General features: G+C 40.4%; 1 protein-coding gene across 6 annotated transcripts in view; it reads left to right on the top strand.

The window, feature by feature from the left end:
- Positions 1–19,412, top strand: part of KLHL29 (kelch like family member 29) — a 387,476-nt gene that overhangs the window by 304,451 nt on the left and 63,613 nt on the right. For all 6 annotated transcript variants that reach the window (XM_063424308.1, XM_063424300.1, XM_063424282.1 and 3 more), the window contains one exon: positions 12,635–12,773. In XM_063424308.1, coding sequence (XP_063280378.1) covers positions 12,635–12,773 — 139 coding nt within the window. The remainder of the gene's footprint in view (positions 1–12,634; positions 12,774–19,412) is intronic.

Genomic DNA, 19,412 nt, shown 5'->3' with positions numbered 1-19,412 from the left:
TGGTGTCCTTAGGAATGCACTGAATTATCTTAATCACACTCTCAATGATATATTACTACCTTTAAAAATTACTGCTAGGAGAAAATCACAAGTGTATAAGAAGGAGCTGAAGAATAGAAGTGTAACAGCTACAGTAAAAAAAAGGAAGACTAAACAAAAGCCAGGACATAAGTTAAGCTAACTAGAAAATTAACATTAAGAATCAGGGAAACAAAAAACAGTGTTTCTTTGGTGGGATTGCAAGTGTGTGTCTCTGTAATTCTTACACAGTACAGCCACGGGGACAAAACCTGCTCGCAGCTGAACGGGTGTGTTGGTTTGGAACTGGGAAATCCTCAGTGTCACTTAAAAAGGCTTTGTATCAGTTTAACTCCACGAGACACTGCACAGCCACACAGCTGAAGCAAGCTCTGATTATGGCTAAGTAGATAGTGCTTGATGGAGTATTGACAGTGTCTTCAGTGAGATAAATTGTCCTTGAAACTATTTTTTTCCTGTAAAATGCCATTTCAATCAGTTTTTCCCAAACCACACTAATTAGAAAAGTCATTTAACCATCATTAACAAGGTACATATTTCCAGAACTGGTTATGAGAAATGATGTTGTTTCAAAATGTATTTTATATTTGTTATCCAGTTTAATGAAATTTAAATAGCAAGTTGATATGATAGTTCATTAAGATGTAAAATGGTCAAATACACTATTTTCATTTTAGAATGTCATGCTTTTAATTATGTTGTTGCTATTTAGTACTATAAAAACGTCCTATTTTCTAGGTCAATGTTTCATATTTGTGTTATGATTAAAACAGTTTGACATTTTGAATAAAAATATACTAATTCGTTGCATTAATTAAAAATAATGACCTAGAAAAAACATTTCCAAACTAACCTAAAGACGTCAGCGCTGTGAGACATGACAGTTGTGCCATATTGTCACTATTAATGACATCTTCTACAGCAAAGTAAAAATGTACGTGCGAAGGAAAAAAAAAAGAAATTAAGAACTAGTTTCATTTTTAAAACTCTGTCCGTGAAACCTTCAGTCCACTGAAAGGGTCACAGGTACTTGGAAAGACAAAACCAGCTTTTGAAATATTGACATTTCATGTGAAACATAAAGGGCATCTTTTGCACAGGTAGATGTTTGTTCTTCAATACATGTTGGCCTTCTGCTGTTGGAGCGGGGAGGGCAAGCACACGAGAGGTGGAATCACAAAGCCCTTGAAGTTTAGCCATAGATTTTTAATGAGGTTGTTCCCAGGGTTGTTAATTTGTACACATAAATTGCTGTTGCCACATACTTAAGTAAAAGTACCACCATTTTCATTATGTGTGTGTGTGTGTCTGCGTGTGTGTGTGTGTGTGTGCAAATTTATGCTTTGGAGACATGAGAAAAAAAATGAGCGAAATTATAATTACTTCCCCTGAAACTGGTTCAGACATACAGCACACGCTGATTAGAGACACCAGGTTCTACTGTGTCATAGGGCAAAATATCATTGAAGACAAAGTAAATGATCACTAACTGTTTTGTTCCTGAGGAATGCAAAATAGACATTCAAAAGGCTGCTGACAATAAATGGTGGTTATTTCATTTCCAGTCCTGTATGCTCCTTTTTGGAGCTTTCATCACTGAGTTTAAGGCTGCCCTTTGTGAGGACCTCAGAGGAAGCCTTCCTCTAATTTGGTTTTAAGTCCTGGTTTTGTGTGTCACAGATCAGTGAAGTAGCTTATGCATGAACATGTATCAATTCCCATCAAGAATCTTCTATCTAAATTAAATGCTGTTATTTTGTTTGCCTAAAGCTGTAACATATCCCCTCTCCAGAATCCTCAGAGTTTCAACAATAGTTTTCAAAGATAACTCCCAGGCCTCCACATTTCTTACATTTCACTATCTTTAATGCCCACATTCAAAAGTGGAAACAGTTAATGCTTTCTTGTGTATGTGGCTTTTCAGATCAGTGCAAGTGGCTTTTGTGGACCCCTGTAAACCTGCAAGCTACTGTTGAGCTGCTCTTGTTCTAGAGATTTCGGTGATTAGGCAAGAAAAGCCGCAAGTCCCTTAAATTAAAATAGATCTTTGATTTCCCGCTAGGACATCCAGAGAAGAAATTCACTTCAATTCTTTTGTGAAACTTTACAACTTTGTCTTGCCAGTGCGGGCTGGAGCCCTGGTGAGGCTGTCATTTGAACTGGAGCTGCCTCTTTTGTTGTGCGCTCTCCTCGGATGCCGGCTCGCTGCCTGCTGGCTGGGATGGCTTGTGGTGACAGCTGCAAAGTTGGGGATGGAGCAGAGAGAGCAAAAAAGCCCTTGTTCACTTAGGAGGGGTTTTATATCTCTCTGTTGCCATAACTACACAGAAGGAGAAAAACATGCTTCTTTCATGCTTGTCTAGATTCCAAATTGCCCGTTGTCATCCTTTCATGGGTTCAGCACCTTTGCGGGTTGGTTGTAGGAGCGTTTTCGGATTATGAAATGATTGTGAAATTTGTATATTGCCTTCGCAGTTGAAATTTGGACTTAATCACCCTGTTTTCTGAGGTGTTCCTTTGTTTTCGTTTGTTTTTGAAATGTTTTAGCCAAGTCTTATCAACCATCTTCATTATGTGAAAGCCATTCAGCTCTCAAAATAGTCTTTATAAGCTTGCTTAATTCTTAGAGAGCCCATAAATTTTAATACTCATTAAATAAATCTGTGTCCTTTAATCTCAACAGACTTCTTAAAAATGTCTCTCTTCTTTCTTTTTTTTTAATTCCGAGTTTGGTAAGGCAGCTACTTAAGCACATTCTGATAACTTAATTCTCTATGAATAGAAACAACACTTGCAGTTAAATGGTTTCTTACATTATCAGCTAGTTATGGCTCATATTCTCTTGCCATACTGTACAAACCCCCTGCTCAGGCATCATGAATACTGGGAAGTGACTTTACTAGGATTTATCCAAAATTCTTAATAATAACAGAAATACCTTCCAAGAAGTTTGCTTCAAAATTAAAATTTAAAAATCATGGTTTTACCCTACTACAGGAAAACATTAGTCTGGCAGAAGTGAGAAGGACATTTCACAAAATGTTTCCTAAACAGCTACAGTACTGTTAGGCTTTGAAAACTTTACAGGGCTTTAAAATGTAGGAGAAAGAATAATTATAAAGTCTTTCACGTCTTCAGGACAGATAGAATCTAGAGATTTGAAATTATTGTAAGTAGGCTGATGTTCAGGGGAAATCTTGACACAAATTATGGCTTTTTTAACGTAAAATACCATGTTCTTAAAGCTCAGGGGGCCCAAAAACTAGCTTATTTATCATTTTTTTCCAAACCTGTAATAATTTATGATTCTTAGGTAAGTTAACAGCCCTGTATTTAACTACTGCAATAACTTCTATAGTTGTGAATAGTCATGATTGCAGCCCCCCTCACCTGCTGAAGCTACACAGCAGGGAACCAGTCTCTGAAGTGGAGTTGTTGGATTGCAGAATACCCCAGGGAGGGCCTAGATTTGACAGGGAGCATTTTCTCTCTCTTTCTCTCTTTTTTCACTATTATTATTTTTGCAATATTTGATTACATTTATCTGTTCTGATAGTGTAATGAATCACTAAGACTTATTGTGGGACACACCAAAAACAGTTCTCTATGATATGAGATGTCCACTGGACCAAGAAATGCTGTCACATGCATTTAACCTAGTGCATAACACATGCCTGGTACTAAACCATCCACGAAGTATATAGGCCTAAAGAGTGAGATTTAATACTCTGTTATTTATAGATGATGTATAATGTCTTCTGAAAAGGTGATATTTCAGTGCCCAAGATTTGAATGCTTTTATTTGCTTTCATTAGGCATCCTGTACAGCAGTATGTGAATGTTAGAAAATATGTGCATTGCCACTGTCTAGTAAAAATGTATTTCAAAGAATTATGTTGATTACACTTATGTACATTTTATGAGAAGCCTAAGTCCTGCCCCTGTTGAAGCTGGGCAGCACTGCTTGTTTACAATGGGCAGAGAAGCAGCCTCATCCTTGCTAATTAATGTATGTTAAGTGCTTTGAAGTCTTTGATTGTCAGGTGTTATACCTTAGAATTGTGGTATTTTGGGGTTTGGGGTTTTTGGTCTAATAGATGCAATTTGCTCTGGATACATCACTGATTTGTTTTCAGAAACCTGTATTTTTTTTTTCTTTTGGAGCACGAGTGTTTTGTTGGCCGGCTGGTGCTGCAGATGTGCCCGTGGCTGCTGTTAACACACAACTGGCACCAAAACTGGTCAGTGTTTCACTGGTGCAGCCATTCAGGAGCCTGCTGGTGATCACACCATCAGTTTCACATATGGGTGCTGCTTGTTCAAAACTTTCGGAACTGGGAAATGTTTAGCTAAACGCCTTGCACTACATAAGGAGATCAAAAACGTCCAAAAGCTATCTCGTAGTCTTCTGCTACAAGCAATTAGCATAATACTGAATCCATCCCAGACCATGTAGTAATAAATATTTTAGCCTTCCCTTAAATGTGGATTGATATTCAGGTCTGCCTGCTAGTAAATAAAACAATCAGAACTGAATTTCCCTTTGAATCTGGGCTATTCTGCATTTCCAGTGCTCACAGATTGTTTTGGATTTTTTTTTTTTTTTCTTCTCTTTCTGCCTGTCTCTCTCATTTTGTCTCCAGAGAAAATTATTGTCTGCCTGGAAATCAAGTTACAGTGCTAACTGACATAGTGGCATGTTATATGTGGAGAGGGGACCAGCCTGGCAGTTTGCTGAGATCTCCTGGGCTTTGTTTGCCTTGGCCAATATAGAATAGGCTGCAGCCAACTTTGTATTTAATCAGGGGTGAATCCTGAGAAAAACCCCAGTGTATCCTGATATAGGAAGCTACATCTTTATCTCAACATCTCAGTGGGTATTTTTATGCCGGGTCCTTTGGTCTTGCTGCCTTTCCTTACATGGATCACAGTGTGTGTTGGAAAATGAAAGAGATCAAATTGTCATCATATTCTTTTCTCATTCTTTGCATCCATATATATAATATAAATGCAGTTCATTTTCAAACCCAGTCACATATGCTCACTCTGCATTTGTAACCCTGTTTGATTATAAATTAGCAGGCATGGATACCATAGAAGACTTTACTTCATAAATCAAAGCAGCAAAGGCATTCTAGCCCCTAGACTCCTTTTTTTATTATTTTAATGCATAACTGTGGTACCAAAATCTCTCTAAAGTTGCATCTAAAGCTTTGGGGGTTTTTTCACCCTAGAGATTAAGGGTGTAGTTTGAATATAATCAGAAAATATGCTGAAATAGTTCTATGGCCTAATATAGGGAAATGTCAACTCTGTAATGTGTGAAGGCAGCCTTGAGGTACCTCCTAATGTCAGTTCAGTGATGATAATAGCCTGAAAACTAGTTTCAAAACATGATACGGTGACTTCCCCGAGTTTTTAGTATATTTAGGAAGATTCCATTTACACAGAGTTGCAGTTGTCTTCCTCAAGGGAGAAATCACCTCAGCTGACTTTGTTGACCCTTTCTCATCACAAGGTGAGAAGAATTTGCCTATGTGAACAACAAAAAATTATTTAGCACAACAGGGCATCTCATTGCCAGCAGTCCTTTGAGTAGAATTGTCACATACAGCCACATACATGGTCTTCAGCAGGATTTAAAAATATTTTCCAACTCTCTGGCATCTGTTACTGTTTTCTTTAGCAGCACAGGTGTCTAACAGTGTCAACACAACGAAGATCTAGACAGGTTGGTCTGCACTACAGAGTCCTACTGCCGTGGCTGTATCAGCTTGGCGTATGACAGCTTCACACCTTGCATTTCACATTGCTGTGCTGACAAAACCCAGCAGAAGATGACTCCCGTTGGCTTTGTTCAGGGCTGGTGTAGCTGTGCCAGCAGTGATACCTCTCCGTCAGCATATGCTCCATCTTCACCACGGTGTGTAGCTGGCTAGCACTGACTCGTCAGGGCACGGCCTTGCCATGCTCATATTCAGTATTGAGCTTTTCTCAGTTCATTTTATCTGGCTTAAGGGCTTAGGAAAGCAAAATATGCAGGAGATAGCCAGAAGTAGTCGAGCATTTTCACGTGCCTTGGGTGCAGATGGCGTCCTGTAGAAACTCCACAATGAATAGAGACTGTGAGAGGAGGACTGGGCACAGCAGTATCATGCAGACAGTATTTTGCACCTCCATCCCAAGCCTTCACAGCCTTGGTTCTTTGCAGTTCAGTCAGCTTCACCATTTGTCTGCCTCCCCCATCTCTCTGATAAAGAATCCTTGCACAGGCAGTCCCAGCTTCCTTACACCCCCTTCTCCTTCTGCTCTTGGTAAAGAAGTTCAACTAAAATTGAGATCCAGTAAGAAAAACAAGGTGGAAGTATTTATCTGCAACATATTAGTTCTCACTCTCTGCAAAAGAAAGAAATTACTGTCTAGTCCCAATTAATTATTAAATCTCCCTTGGTAATCCCTGGGGAGAGCCAGTACATCCTACATGTCCAGGCACACAGAACTGGTTGCCTTGTGCCTGAGACAGGCTCTGTCTCTATTTGACTGAAGGGACAGTCCAGGACATTGGATGTATAATCTTCAGGGTCCAGGAAGGAAACTGAAGATCACAGGGTTCTCCCCCCAGAGGGTGGGGAGAACTGGAACAGGCTTCCCAGGGCAGTGGTCACAGCACCAAGCCTGACAGAGTTCAGCAGTGTTCAGACAATGCTCTCAGACATGGTGTGGTTCTTGGGGCTGTCCTGTGCAGGGCTGGGAGTTGGACTCGATGATCTTTGTGGATTCCTTCCAGCTCAGGGCATTCTATGATCTGGAACATCCTCATCTGCTAGTGATTCTCACCAGGCTTCACTCATTTCCCTTTCCCCTTTCCTTTCAGGCCCAAAGACATTTAAGGACCTATTTCTTACCCTCAGTCCCAAGTAAAAAGCTGTTCTCCAGAGGTGTGTACTTATCTTCACGTCACAGGGAATGTGCTGTAGCTGATTTTTGTATTTCTCAACTGGGAAACAACTAACCCCCATCCTGAACATCATGGGAGGCTGTGAGGGATGGATGATGTTCATCCTGGTGTGCCAGGTCAGGGTGGCTGGAGGAGGAGAGCAGCATCAGCCACTGCAGTGCCAAGTGTGTCTGCTGAACTCGATCAGCCTGGCCCAGTGAGGCACATGGGCATTGAGTTGTTTCCTCCCTGCAGCTGCTTCAAGCCACCTATCAACCAGCAGGGTTTTGGGGTGCTCTGCAGGCTTTGGGGTTCTCTGTGTGTCTGTGGATGTTGTGGTGAGGAGAACGAGAGACTTGTCAAAGTGACAAAAAATCCTGAGTTCTTGTGTGGTTCACGTGGGAAGGGTTCACCATGGTAAACTCCTTCCTGTCACTCACAGCTCCTGTTTGACTTCTAGATCTTCTGCCTCATGATGCAGTTTCTTGTATGTACCCATACTCTACCACTATAAAAATAAGCAAGTGTGGGCAGTGCTGGCGCTTATTGGTTAAAATTATTGTTTTGCATAACTAGAGCATAACCTTGGGAATTAATCTCCATACTTATTAAGGGAAGAAGGTAATTGGATTTTCCTCCTGGTAACTTTTCTTGGCTTTCCCACATTTTCTGTCCCAATCATGAAAGCATGAGCCTTTGTGAGCAAGCACTGGTCTCTTGCACATTCCTCAAAAGAATAATTAGTGATGTTTCATCGATTACCCTTTGCATTTTTATATGAGGTTAGTTTTCCCAAATAAATTATTTTAAAAGCTGTTTGTAAAAATGATTCTTCCATATTTTATGGCTCATTATATTTTCGTTCTTGCTGCCCCCTTTTAAAGGTTTATCTACTAGAATTCAAGTAAAGAGTACTTTATTAAAAATAGAAAGAAACCTGAGAGCTTCCATTGTGCCAGGGGAGTGTGCATTAGAGAGGGTCTTTAAATATCCAGTCTTCACTGTGCTTAAAATACAGAATAAATAAACTTTGGGAATAAGTTCCTTGTTCTTTTTTATTTCTGATTATAAGTAGTTTAAAAAAAGTACTCACTATATAATGTCTTTTCCCTTTACTGGATCTGCACTATTACACAGTTGTGCTTGGTCCTGTATTTGATCCAGAGCTTGTGGGCTCTTTAGTTTAATTTGTAATTTGTCCATTAATTAAGAGGGAGAAAATGTGGTGTGATGGCTGGAGCTGGGGACCAAGAATCAAAGCTTCTGAGTTCTTCCTGGCTCTGTTCCTGACCTGAGCAAAGTCACTCACACCTTCTGACCTATATTGTCTCTGGGACTCTCAATATAATTATATTAAATGCCCCCAAGCAATGATAATGGCAAGGCAGAAAACGCTGCCTTTCACAAGCTCCACAGAGGTGTTCAGTTGCAGGTTTCAGGTCAAGTCCCCTTCAGGTTCAGCCACTTCATAGCTCGTGTCATTTTGGGGTGTCTCTTGTGCAGTTCTTTAGGAAGAAAGTATTCAACCAGTCTTTCACTGAGAATGATTCAGCATCACTAGTGAGGAAGGTGACAGAAGGGACTGGCTTGGTTTCGAAATCTCATTTCAATGTGTGTGTGCACCTGTGGCAAGAAGGGAAAATCCCTGCACTAGGGTAGAGCAGTGGCTGTGATTCAGTGAGGGGGAGAAACATCGGTGCTTACCCTGCTGAAACCTTGTACCTTAACTGTCCTTGCACTTCATTTTTACCTGGATCTCTTAATAAAACAAACAGTCAAATGAGGGGGGGAAAACCCCAAACAAAGAAAATCAAGTCCATTAGTACAAAGAAATTAGAGGAATAAATAACCAGTAGGAAATTCCCAGCACATCCCTTTTTGAAGGTTTCAGGAAATTCCATTTGTTAGAGGAAATGCTGAAAATTAGGAGGAGCCCAGAAGAGGGACTAGCAGGAGCCAGCTGAGGTCATTTTTCACTGCCAGGACTGCACTGTGTTGTCTCTTCTTTTACAACTCATCGGCAGGCATTATTACCTGGTGAAAAAATTTGTTTTGCAACTCATCCTGAGTCCTCATAAATCATTAATGCCTGGCTAAGCACAGTGTGAGCATTACAAATACTCTGAGAATGAGGGCCCATTCTGATATAACCTTGTGTCCAATACTAATGCCTGCTAGTTATTTAGTAATACAAAGGAGCCTGAGCGAGGAAGATCGATGAATCAATGCAGTCTCCTGACTTCCTTCTCCTCTCCACCTGTCTCTCTTTCTAGTTCAGATACTGAGCTGCAAAAATTCAGGACAGTTCATAGTCATCTCTCTGTGGACAGCACTTTAACATTTTAGGGGAACAAGGAGGGAATCATAGCCTCCAAATGTCTGTAGGAAAAAGAGGAGCTTCAGTTTCTGATTAGATCTTGTTCTCATTTCTGGGCTTTTATGAGCCAAATTGCATCACTGCTCCAGACCTGTTTTCTGGATTGCGTCCCTTAATGAATGCATGCAGCATAAAGCACATTCAAGTGTGTAAAGAGCATAGATAGAAGCTGTGCCCGGGACTGAGTGTAATTAAAGGGTGCTCAGTGAATCCAAATAATGAGCCTATTACCTGTGGGAGCTGTTTGGGGGCTTAGATGCTCAAACCAGCTCTCACAGTAGTGGAGGCAGCACAGAGAGCACAGCATCAATAGGTACAGTGGCTGAGCTTTGTGTCTTGTTTTCCAGTAATTCTGGCCACAGTCAGGAGTTCAAGGATGGTCTGTACTGTCCTGCTTACCCTGAGCTCACTTCCTAAAACCCCTAGCCCATTCAAGAGTACAACTAAACTCTGTTCCCTCTCCTCTCCTCTCCTCTCCTCTCCTCTCCTCTCCTCTCCTCTCCTCGAATCTCCTCTCCTCGAATCTCCTCGAATCTCCTCTCCTCTCCTCGAATCTCCTCTCCTCGAATCTCCTCTCCTCAAATCTCCTCTCCTCAAATCTCCTCTCCTCTCCTCGAATCTCCTCGAATCTCCTCTCCTCGAATCTCCTCTCCTCGAATCTCCTCTCCTCAAATCTCCTCTCCTCGAATCTCCTCGAATCTCCTCTCCTCGAATCTCCTCTCCTCTCCTCGAATCTCCTCTCCTCTCCCACAGGATCCCTCTGTGCAGTTGCTATTCACACAGTTGTGCCCTTTGAACACCATAATAATTGATTATGAGCTTTAAAAGAGGGAGATGGAATGAGGTGAGGTGGAGATTGACCCTTTGTGTAAGAGTAATCTTAGACTTGTATGACTTAGTCATGGATGGAGCCCTTGTCCTGAAAGGCCTCTGCAAGGAAGGTTGTAAAGTCACAGATACAAGAGAAATGGAACTTGAATAGGAACTTAGGAAAAGTGCAAATGGGGGTCAAGGACAGTGGCTGGGTAAATTTGAAAAGGGGAGAGAGTATCAGAAAGTTTAGAGGGAAAAGTAACAGTCTTTAAGACATGAAATGATAGGAAATTGGTGTGAGGAAAATGTCGTTGCTGTAAATGAAAGTGGGAAAATGGACCATGACAGAGAAAGGAAAAAGAAATTTTTCATATGTGAAAAGGGACAGAAAAATGCTGTTTCCATAAATGTGTGCAACTGATAAAGCACCTGGTGCTGTTCCTGTGAAACCAGAGACCTCAGTCACTTTGGCCCTGAATCAGGTGTAAAACCCCTCGTGCCCAAGCCATCCTTGGTTTTTAGCTGAGGCCCAAAGTGTTCATTGTGTAGTGACACCTGAGGCATCACACCTCTGGCAAAAACCTGAGACTCCCCTGCACAGGAGTGAACTTTAGGATCCCATTTTAGGTTTTGCTTGAAATGTATCGTTGTGCTTTACCTCAGCTGAATTTGTTAAAAATAGTCCCTGCTATAGCACCCACAGGACAGAGTGGTTTATTTTCCCCTATTATAGATCTGACAAAAGCCTGCTGTTATTTCTGTGCCCTCTCTAATGATCTGCTTGCTCTCTGGAGAGCACTGACCCATTTCAGCATAGAATAATTAGCCTTTCAGACACTACTGTGTTTCCATTAAAAAGACATAAATGTGCAAGGTGACATTTATTTACTTAGGCCTGAAAAATATGCACCACAGATGTTGGGGCTTGGGAGAGCTTCAATTTCTTTTCATTAAACAGTTGTATATTTGCATGCTTTTGTGTTGTTAAACACTAGTGCTTGGCTGAAATGTTTCCTGTGGAGTTTCCCTGGGGAAGCAGGAGAGCAGAGGGATTATTTGGGTCTGGGTTTCACCATGAGACCCTTTGGCAATGCTTTGGCAGCTCTTGCTCAAGCCTGTCAGTAGCTTTGAGCAGTGTTAGAGTTACACACCCTTGAGGTCCCTTTTACTTCATGTAAGGACTCCATGCAAGGAACTGTTGTTGATTTACAGATCTGTCTGAAGAGGAATGTGTTCAGGGTGTTACACTGAGGAAATGAGAACCTTGACCTATTGCAAACATAAAATAAACCCAAAGTCCTTTAGTATTTAAAATCAGCTCTTCTGTCATCTTGATCACTGGCTTCTGAACCGCCAGGCTATTGCCCAGGTGGAAAGTGTATTATTCATCTTGATAGCCACTTTGGTCTGCAAAGTTGGAGAGAAGTCTTAGCCTTAAAAGTCCAGGCAGCATATAAAACATGTAGGGTGCTTAGTAGTTCACATCCCCACATGGAGACGTGGCATGCTATCATTTCATTCTGTTAGCACCAATAGGCTCTATAAAAGGAGGCATCACGCAAGGTAGGTGCTTTACTGCAGGATGGAAACACTTTCATAGGTTATTTTAATCATTATGATTCTTTCATGATGTGTGAAAGTTGATTGTTGCTGTAAATGAAGCCATTGAAGGCTAAAAAATAAAAATGCTGTGATGGTAAAAACCCTTGGAGTGCAAAAAATAGGAATTGCTATAAAAGGCAGTAATTTATTCTCTGCATGAGATTTTTTTTATCATAAGGATGCTTTTAAGGTAATTCTGAAACATATACAATTGTAGTCTATATAGCAGAGGTATATTGCAAGGTGCATTGTTAATTTAGTTAATTTTCTATGCACTGTAATTTATATATTATTTAGAACTGCTATTTTTTATGTTAACTGAGAGGCTTAACACATTTTTACTATGTTAAGGATAAGTTATTTTTCCAGGTCTTGTGGTTTTATTATTTTGACCCATATCCAGTTCATATTGCATCATAATGCCATTTTTACTAATATTATTCTAGTATGTTCAAAACTTATTTCCATTTGGATAGAAATTCATTAGCTCTTGATTTTGATTATAACAAATTATTTTAACATTTCTGTGATAATGCATTCTCTGTGTTTCTGATTTGCTAATGCTGAAATATTTTATTTTCATTTTTAACCCTTCCAAATTTAGGAATTGTTTTTGCTTTTTTTTTTCTGTGTATATATATTTCAGTTGGTTAGACCTACTGGTTCCTGCTTTTTTCTTTTTCTTTTTTTTTATAATGTTATGTTTGTAACTTCTGACTGTCTGTGTTGAGCCAATCTTACCAACAAAAATATCAATTGTTTCCTGTTTCTCTACTTCTTTACAAAAAAAAAATGAAAAGTGAAAAGTAAAAATAAAAAAACTCTTAATGGGAACCCTGGCACTGTCTGTCTTCTCTGTTCTGCAGAAATGCTGAAGGAGTTGAACCAGCAACGCAGAGCGAAAGAGTTTACAGACCTGAAAATTATTGTTGAAGGCAAAGAGTTTGAAGTCCACCAAAATGTTCTAGCTTCCTGCAGCTTGTATTTCAAGGACCTGATTAAAAGGTTTGCCTTCCTTCCAGCTGTGATCTGCTCTGTTCTTTTGTAGGGCGCATTTGTGTCGCTTTTTTTTCCTCCCCTCTCTTGCAGGTTTATGAAGATTGAATCTCCTGTCACAGAGCCAGTAGCCATTCTTTCCACCTCCTCTGAATGTATTTCCAAACTGAGACTCAGATCCATTTGTTACACATCTGACTCGTACAGTGTAATTATTCCTGATGAGTAGAGGCTGGTTTTGGCCGAAGAAAGTGTTCCACCACTGAGAGATCTAAGATTTAAACTTCACTCCTAATGGTGATTCAGTCCACAACTAAAAGCTACTGCTGTCACTGTTTGCAAGGGACTCAGTCACACATGACAAAAGTCTGTGCTTCAGGCTGCAAAAAGCCATCAGCGTTCAGGTGAACGGTGCTGAGACATCGTGCAAATAAAGCATTTGGAGTACTGCAATCCCTTCACCCTGAAATCTTCGTTACATACTTTTGTGTGGCTTTTATGGGCAAAGGGATTGATATTTTTATTATTTGGGGACCTTTAAAAGAAGAAAAGACAACTGATTAATTTCTCTAGAAAAAATTAGGCAGTAGGATGATTTTCTGGTCAAAATGTAGCTCTGTCTGCATGTTGGACTAACAGCAGCTTTTCATACAAACACTTCAGCTTAGGGTAGGTACAGTATGTACATTTTCTGAACGTCGTGTCTCCACCTTCGCATTTTCCCCCCTCTGTTTCTAGCTGATTGATTCTAAACAGTGCATGATAATCTTTTTTTTCCATTACATTGATTTTTCAATTTGTATGCTTCATATACTTGCATAAGAATAAATTGGTACTCTCGTATTATTAGTAAGTTAGAGTAGCAAGTAGGGAGAAAAAAAGAACGAGGATAACTTTCATTTTTCTCTCAATCATCAGCAAATTAATGCAGCTGCTGATTTTGCCTTGCAGTATTTTCCTGAGCAGACTGAGCCTGGACTGTGCTAAAAAATGGGATTAAAGAACATTTTGCTTGCTTCAAATCCTGTATTTAAATTTTGCCAACTAACACAATAGTGACTGTATTTTATTTCAGGATGGCATATTGGCTGGTATCTCCTTTCAGTGTATTGTGTCCTTTTGCACAAAGCTGGTTCTATAATTATGGATATATATTACATTTCTGTGATATAACTGTACTGACTGCCTTATCAATTATTCATAAAAAAATATGTTGGCCTAGGAAGCATGTCTTTTCCCCTCTGTAAATCTAATGATTTCTAGCAGTAGCTATGCCAGATCTCTTCTGTCCTTTCTCTTCTGTCTAGTCAATATTATTTAATTGTTAAGGCTACAGTATTTGCTTTTCAGGGTGGTAAAGAGTAGAGTCTACAGGAAAAGAAAAATCATAGAACCAGCTTACAGAAACCAAATCACTGACTGTCCAAAGTCTGTCATTTGGATTTTGTTGTGAAGACATCTGCCTGTGTGCAGAAGTCATCAGGCAGCATCTATTTCTAGCAGCACAGTGACGAATCTTGCTGCTTTATTATTTAGTTATTAAATGGAGATATATGTTAGATTGAGCACTGCTCTGTTACGAACTTAGTTAAAACAATATAAAAAAATAAAATCCTAGATTTTGTGAAAGCAAAAGCCTAGATCTCAGCACATGTTGTCTTTCAGCTGCCCACATAAGGTTTGCATGCATTACAGGAAAAACAGAGTGGAAGGTTTAGCCTGTTTGCTAAACTCACCACTTTTTGCCTCCTTTCACATCATCAGCAGCAATAAATATTCCAGAGGTCGATTTGTGTCCACCATCAGGTCTCTCCATCCCAGTGGCCTTCCAAATATAACCTCAGTTACACACATGTAACCTTGATGGAGGCTAATGGAGTTGCACAGGTGTATCCAAGGCAAAAATATCTTTATTACTGATGATGATGCTTGAATAAGAAAAAATTCAGCTTGATGTCGAGTTGAATTTGCAAAACTGTCAGGTGAGAAAAATAAATATTCACCTGTAAACTGAGCAAATGTGTCTTTGCAAGACAATAAACTTAGGGCTATGGGGTGGAATTTCTAAAGACTTCTTTTTGTAGGGTGTTTGCAGTGTAAAGTCTTGTCCCTTCTGAAACCCCGTGGAAGTTAAGGGCTCAGATTGCAGGAGGCACTCAGTTTTCTTTGGGATCATGCCCTTAATAATACAGAATCATTGTAGTTCATAGAGTTAAAATGTTTACAGATACAATACATCTAGAATCCTCTATGATATTTGTTAGCAGCTCCTTTGAGACAGCACTTAAAGCTTTCTGTGATTTATATTCCACTCCTTGTGTTATTATAGAAATCAAAACAAGAAATGGCAGTTTTTCTTAAAGAATAAGAGATCTCTTTATATTAAATATAATAGAAAGGCCATTTCAATCAGTGCAAGCCAGGGTTAAACCCTAGTGTCATTCCAACCAAAGGCATCAATGTTTCACCAGAAACATCAATGAGAATATGATCTATTCATGAAGGTGCTATGTACATCTATAGAAACATGCAGAAATAGAATCTTTCAGAGTATTTACTTTGGCTTATTATTTGCCACAGGCTGGTTATTATTAACCTCATATTCTGCCATTGATTCCACTGTGTGTTCAGGTTGGTATCTGATAGTAGAATAGCAAGTAGTGTCTCAAAAGAATAAAGGAGAAATGTTCAAAATCAAATAAGATCAATTATTTCCTTCTCAAAATAAAACCGAAATACAGATAAAAAACATAATAGAACTAGAGTTATTGCTCATCTTGAGGAAGGCTATTTGATGAGAATTAGTCATAGCAGGGAGGAAAATATGTTGTTTTTATTGCGCTGATAAAAAAATGATAACTGGGTTTGATTGTCCAAAACAATTCTAAAGTTATTTACGAAACAAATTTTATAATGAGAGTGCATTTTGAAACCCCTTTAGTTTCCTAGAAAATGGCTAATCCTGTGCTGAGCATTCTGCTCATCATCCAGAAAATTCTCCATTCCATATGGTTTATCTTTCAAATATATGAGCCCTTTTGAGCTTCATTTAGTCCAGTCCTGAACCTGAGCTCAGCACCATACCAGGCACCTGTTTTGGAAACAGGTCATCCCTGTCAGAAGCTGCACAGCACTCAAACCTAAGCCAGATTTGGTGTTCATCTCCCACCCAACAGCAACTGACCATGGAAAACAACCTCAGCCCTTTTCAGTGCAGATTCATCTGAAAAGGATCAGGTGTATGAGGAACAGCAGGTGTGAAATATTCCTGATCCCTGTTCCACATCACCATGCCCACAAAGGGTTTGATTCAGGAGAAGGGTGAGGATCCATGCAGGACTAGTGCAGTATAGGGCTCCAGGAGAACATGGATGATAAACAGCAGCTGCACTGGGGCACTGTCACCTAAATGCCATCTTCCATATACTGAGTGCACTGCCAATCATATTGACTCCAGCCTGCTTGACTCTGCTACTCATGGAATCAGCCATCTCAAAACAAGGGCTAAAGGATACAGACAATGAAGAGAAGGACCTTGAAGGCTTCCTGAAGGATCCTTTTCTCCTAATTCAGGTCCTGTGTGCAGGCAGGGCCCCTGTACCATTGAGAGGTGCTTATGTCTCATGTTAGCTGACCAACATTCAGGTCCAGGGCTGGCATCTAAGGCAGGCTGAATCTAACCTCACCTTCTTGACTGTTACTGCAGTCTGCAGCGAGGTGAAGGAGGAGTCCATCCCCCTTTACTGTAAAAGAGAGGGTGATTTGCATAGACAGGGAACTTATGATGGTGTTCCATTGCTTCCCTCAGGGGTCCAGCCTGAGCTGGCTGTCTAACCTTCTCTGCAGTTGGGAGGAAATGGGAATGTCTGTAGGACGATACATCCCATCTCACGATAAATAGCATGTTTGCCTTCTGGAAGTGCTTATTTTTCATGACCCAGAGAGAAAGACCAGTCACCCAGCCTGAATCATAGTTGACTAAAAAGACATGAATTATTTCTTATGGAAACTAGTGTTTTCCTTATTGGCACATATTTATGCTTATATATGTACTCAGGGAAAAAAAAAAAAAAAAAAAAAAAAAAAAAAAAAAAAAAAAAAAAAAAAAAAAAAAGAGAGAGAGAGAGAGATCCAGATCCATCAAAAATGCATCTCCAAAATGTGCCTCTTGCAGAGCACAGATTTTCTTACTTAAAACATTCTTGGGTTTGGGGGAGTAAAGAAATGAGCTCTGCCTTTTGTATCTGCCCTAGAAGAAATGGTGGAAGGTGGGTGTGGGGAGGTGTGTGTGTGTGTTCCGGGAGGAAGGAATGAATGGAAAATCCCATGAAGAGCCATCTTTTTTGTTTCCAGCTGTATCTGGAATAGACAAATGCAGCTGCTGAATAAATAGTATTTCTGATATTTCCTTAGCAAAGAAATGTTTCACTGGAACATTTTAATTTGCTGCTTTCTTCTTCTTAACCCAGAGTACTGGAATCTCTACCAAATATGACATTATTAAAAAGAAGCACTTGACATAAAAGTCTCTTCTTGGCCAAAATGCTTGCTTTTACAAGCAAGCTTTTACAAGTAGGTTTCTCTCTGGTCAGCTGTTAAAGATACACAGATCTTGTCCTACAAGCTTTATCTTTTCAAGATTAGATTTTAATGATGCTTTCTAATCTTTAAGTCATCTTAGGTGCCTGATTCCACTGGCATAGAATGGTAAGTCTTACGTACAAAAAGATTCTGTTACAAGAAGCAGTATTTTGGATGGACTGTAATCTGGCCCTGCTATGTTCATCCTTCTTTTCCTACAAAGCAAACCCAGTGACTCCATGGCCGAATTGCTTTTCCACAATACCCTGCTTTTTTTTCAAGTCTTCAGATTTTTGATTTTTTTTCCTAAAGTGCTCTCTGAGGCCTTGAAGGCAGGGCAGGAGAAGTAAAGTATTTAAGGTGGGAAGACCAAATTCCTGTTGCTTTACACCTACGCAGAAGACGAAGATGTCATTCTGCATTTTACACCCTTGTGTGGAAAGGGAGCATTTGGATGCACAACAGAGAAACCTGCCACTATCCATCTGAAACAGCCTGACAAAACTGCAAAAGCGTTTAGGTGTCTGGAAAACAGACTGTCTGGTTTGTGTTTACGTTCTAAAACGCCCAAAATGAGAAACAGCAGGATGAAAGAAAAATCTACTCTTAGTGACCCCTTCATGTTTTCCTGCTTATTAAGAATCTTGCTTTTAACTCTGGGATAGGAGCAAGCAGCACTTCCACATCTGCATGCTTCAGCTCCATTGTAGGACAGCATGAATGTGGAAACAAACTGTAACATGTAGGTGAAAACTGAGAAATAGGGAGTTAAAGATATGATGTTTGTTTCCGGTGCCAGGAGAGGTACATTTTGCCTAGAGAGAGTGCCAGGGGTTTCTGTTAAACCATTTAAACCATGAGAATGGGAGTGTAAAATATCCTTCACCCTTTACTGCGAGGGGACAGGTGTAAATTGTGCTGTGGACAAGGTTCTTCTCTTAAACGAGGCAGTGATAATTGCTGTGTGTTGGGCACAAGATCTTGGCATGGGACCCAGCCCCCTGCTCTCAGTGACCTATTTCCATGAGCACTGCACTCACTCTGCCTGCCCAGGCAGCCACCCGCCTGCCCCTCGGAGCTCCCTGCTGGGCTTCAAATTTCTCAGCTGCCAGACCATGGAAAATGTGTTTTCATCAGGCAAAAATGTATGGTCTTCTACATAAATGAATGGCAGCTTACAAATGTTCAGTGGTGTTCTGTGCTGCCACAAAACCCATGGCAGGTGTCACAGCCTGGCTGTTTCCAGCCCCGCACGCATGGCTGTGGATTAGGAGGGTGAGTGGCTTGGGCAGGATGTCGCTCTGCAAGGAGGGGCAGAGCAATGTGCCCTGCTCTCAAGAGAAACCCTGGCAAGGAGGACAGAAAGGCTCCTTTTCAAGCCTTGAGGTGCAGCACAGAAATTAAGCTTCTGCCTGTAAAATTTTGCCCTGTAATGGCAGCAGTTTGCAGAGTGACTGAGCAGATCGCTGAACCTCTCGCTCCTCTCCCTCAATGATAGCATCTCTGTTTACTGTAGCTGGGGCTTTTTGCTCCCCTAATTTCTAGACTCAACCACAAATTCTGCAAATCTTACCCAAGGAATGACAGACTAATCACCTCTCTTGCTCCAGCTGTACCTACCCACAAGCCACACAGCTGTCATGCAACATCTCTCCAGATGCCAGTGCAAGTGACCTACCTGTATTTACTTACATCCCTCAGCCCTGCCTAGGCTTAACTCTGTTAAAACTCAGGGGTGAAAGGGAACTGTTATCTAACAAGGTGCAGTTCAACATAAATGAATGAAAGACAACAGAGAAAAAAAATCTTCCATGGCATAGATGCAGGAGCCATATTCTTGAAAACTGTCATTTTAGGGGCAATTCCAAAAGCCAGTCTTGCCAGTCTAAAATGAGAGTAATCAAATCTCCAGCTCCAGCTTGCTTGTAGGTAGCTCCAGGGATCAGTAGTTCACTCCTTTCATTTATATCATCAAGGATTAGCCACTGCTGGATTGAGATAATGAATTTGAAATAATATGACCAGGTTATGATCACATCTGATGGCGGTGCCCTCTTTTTGCCTGCA

The sequence above is a fragment of the Prinia subflava genome, chromosome 2, assembly GCF_021018805.1.
Source record: "Prinia subflava isolate CZ2003 ecotype Zambia chromosome 2, Cam_Psub_1.2, whole genome shotgun sequence".
NCBI classification, from domain to species: domain Eukaryota; kingdom Metazoa; phylum Chordata; class Aves; order Passeriformes; family Cisticolidae; genus Prinia; species Prinia subflava.
This window is presented reverse-complemented; position numbering and strand designations above follow the sequence as displayed.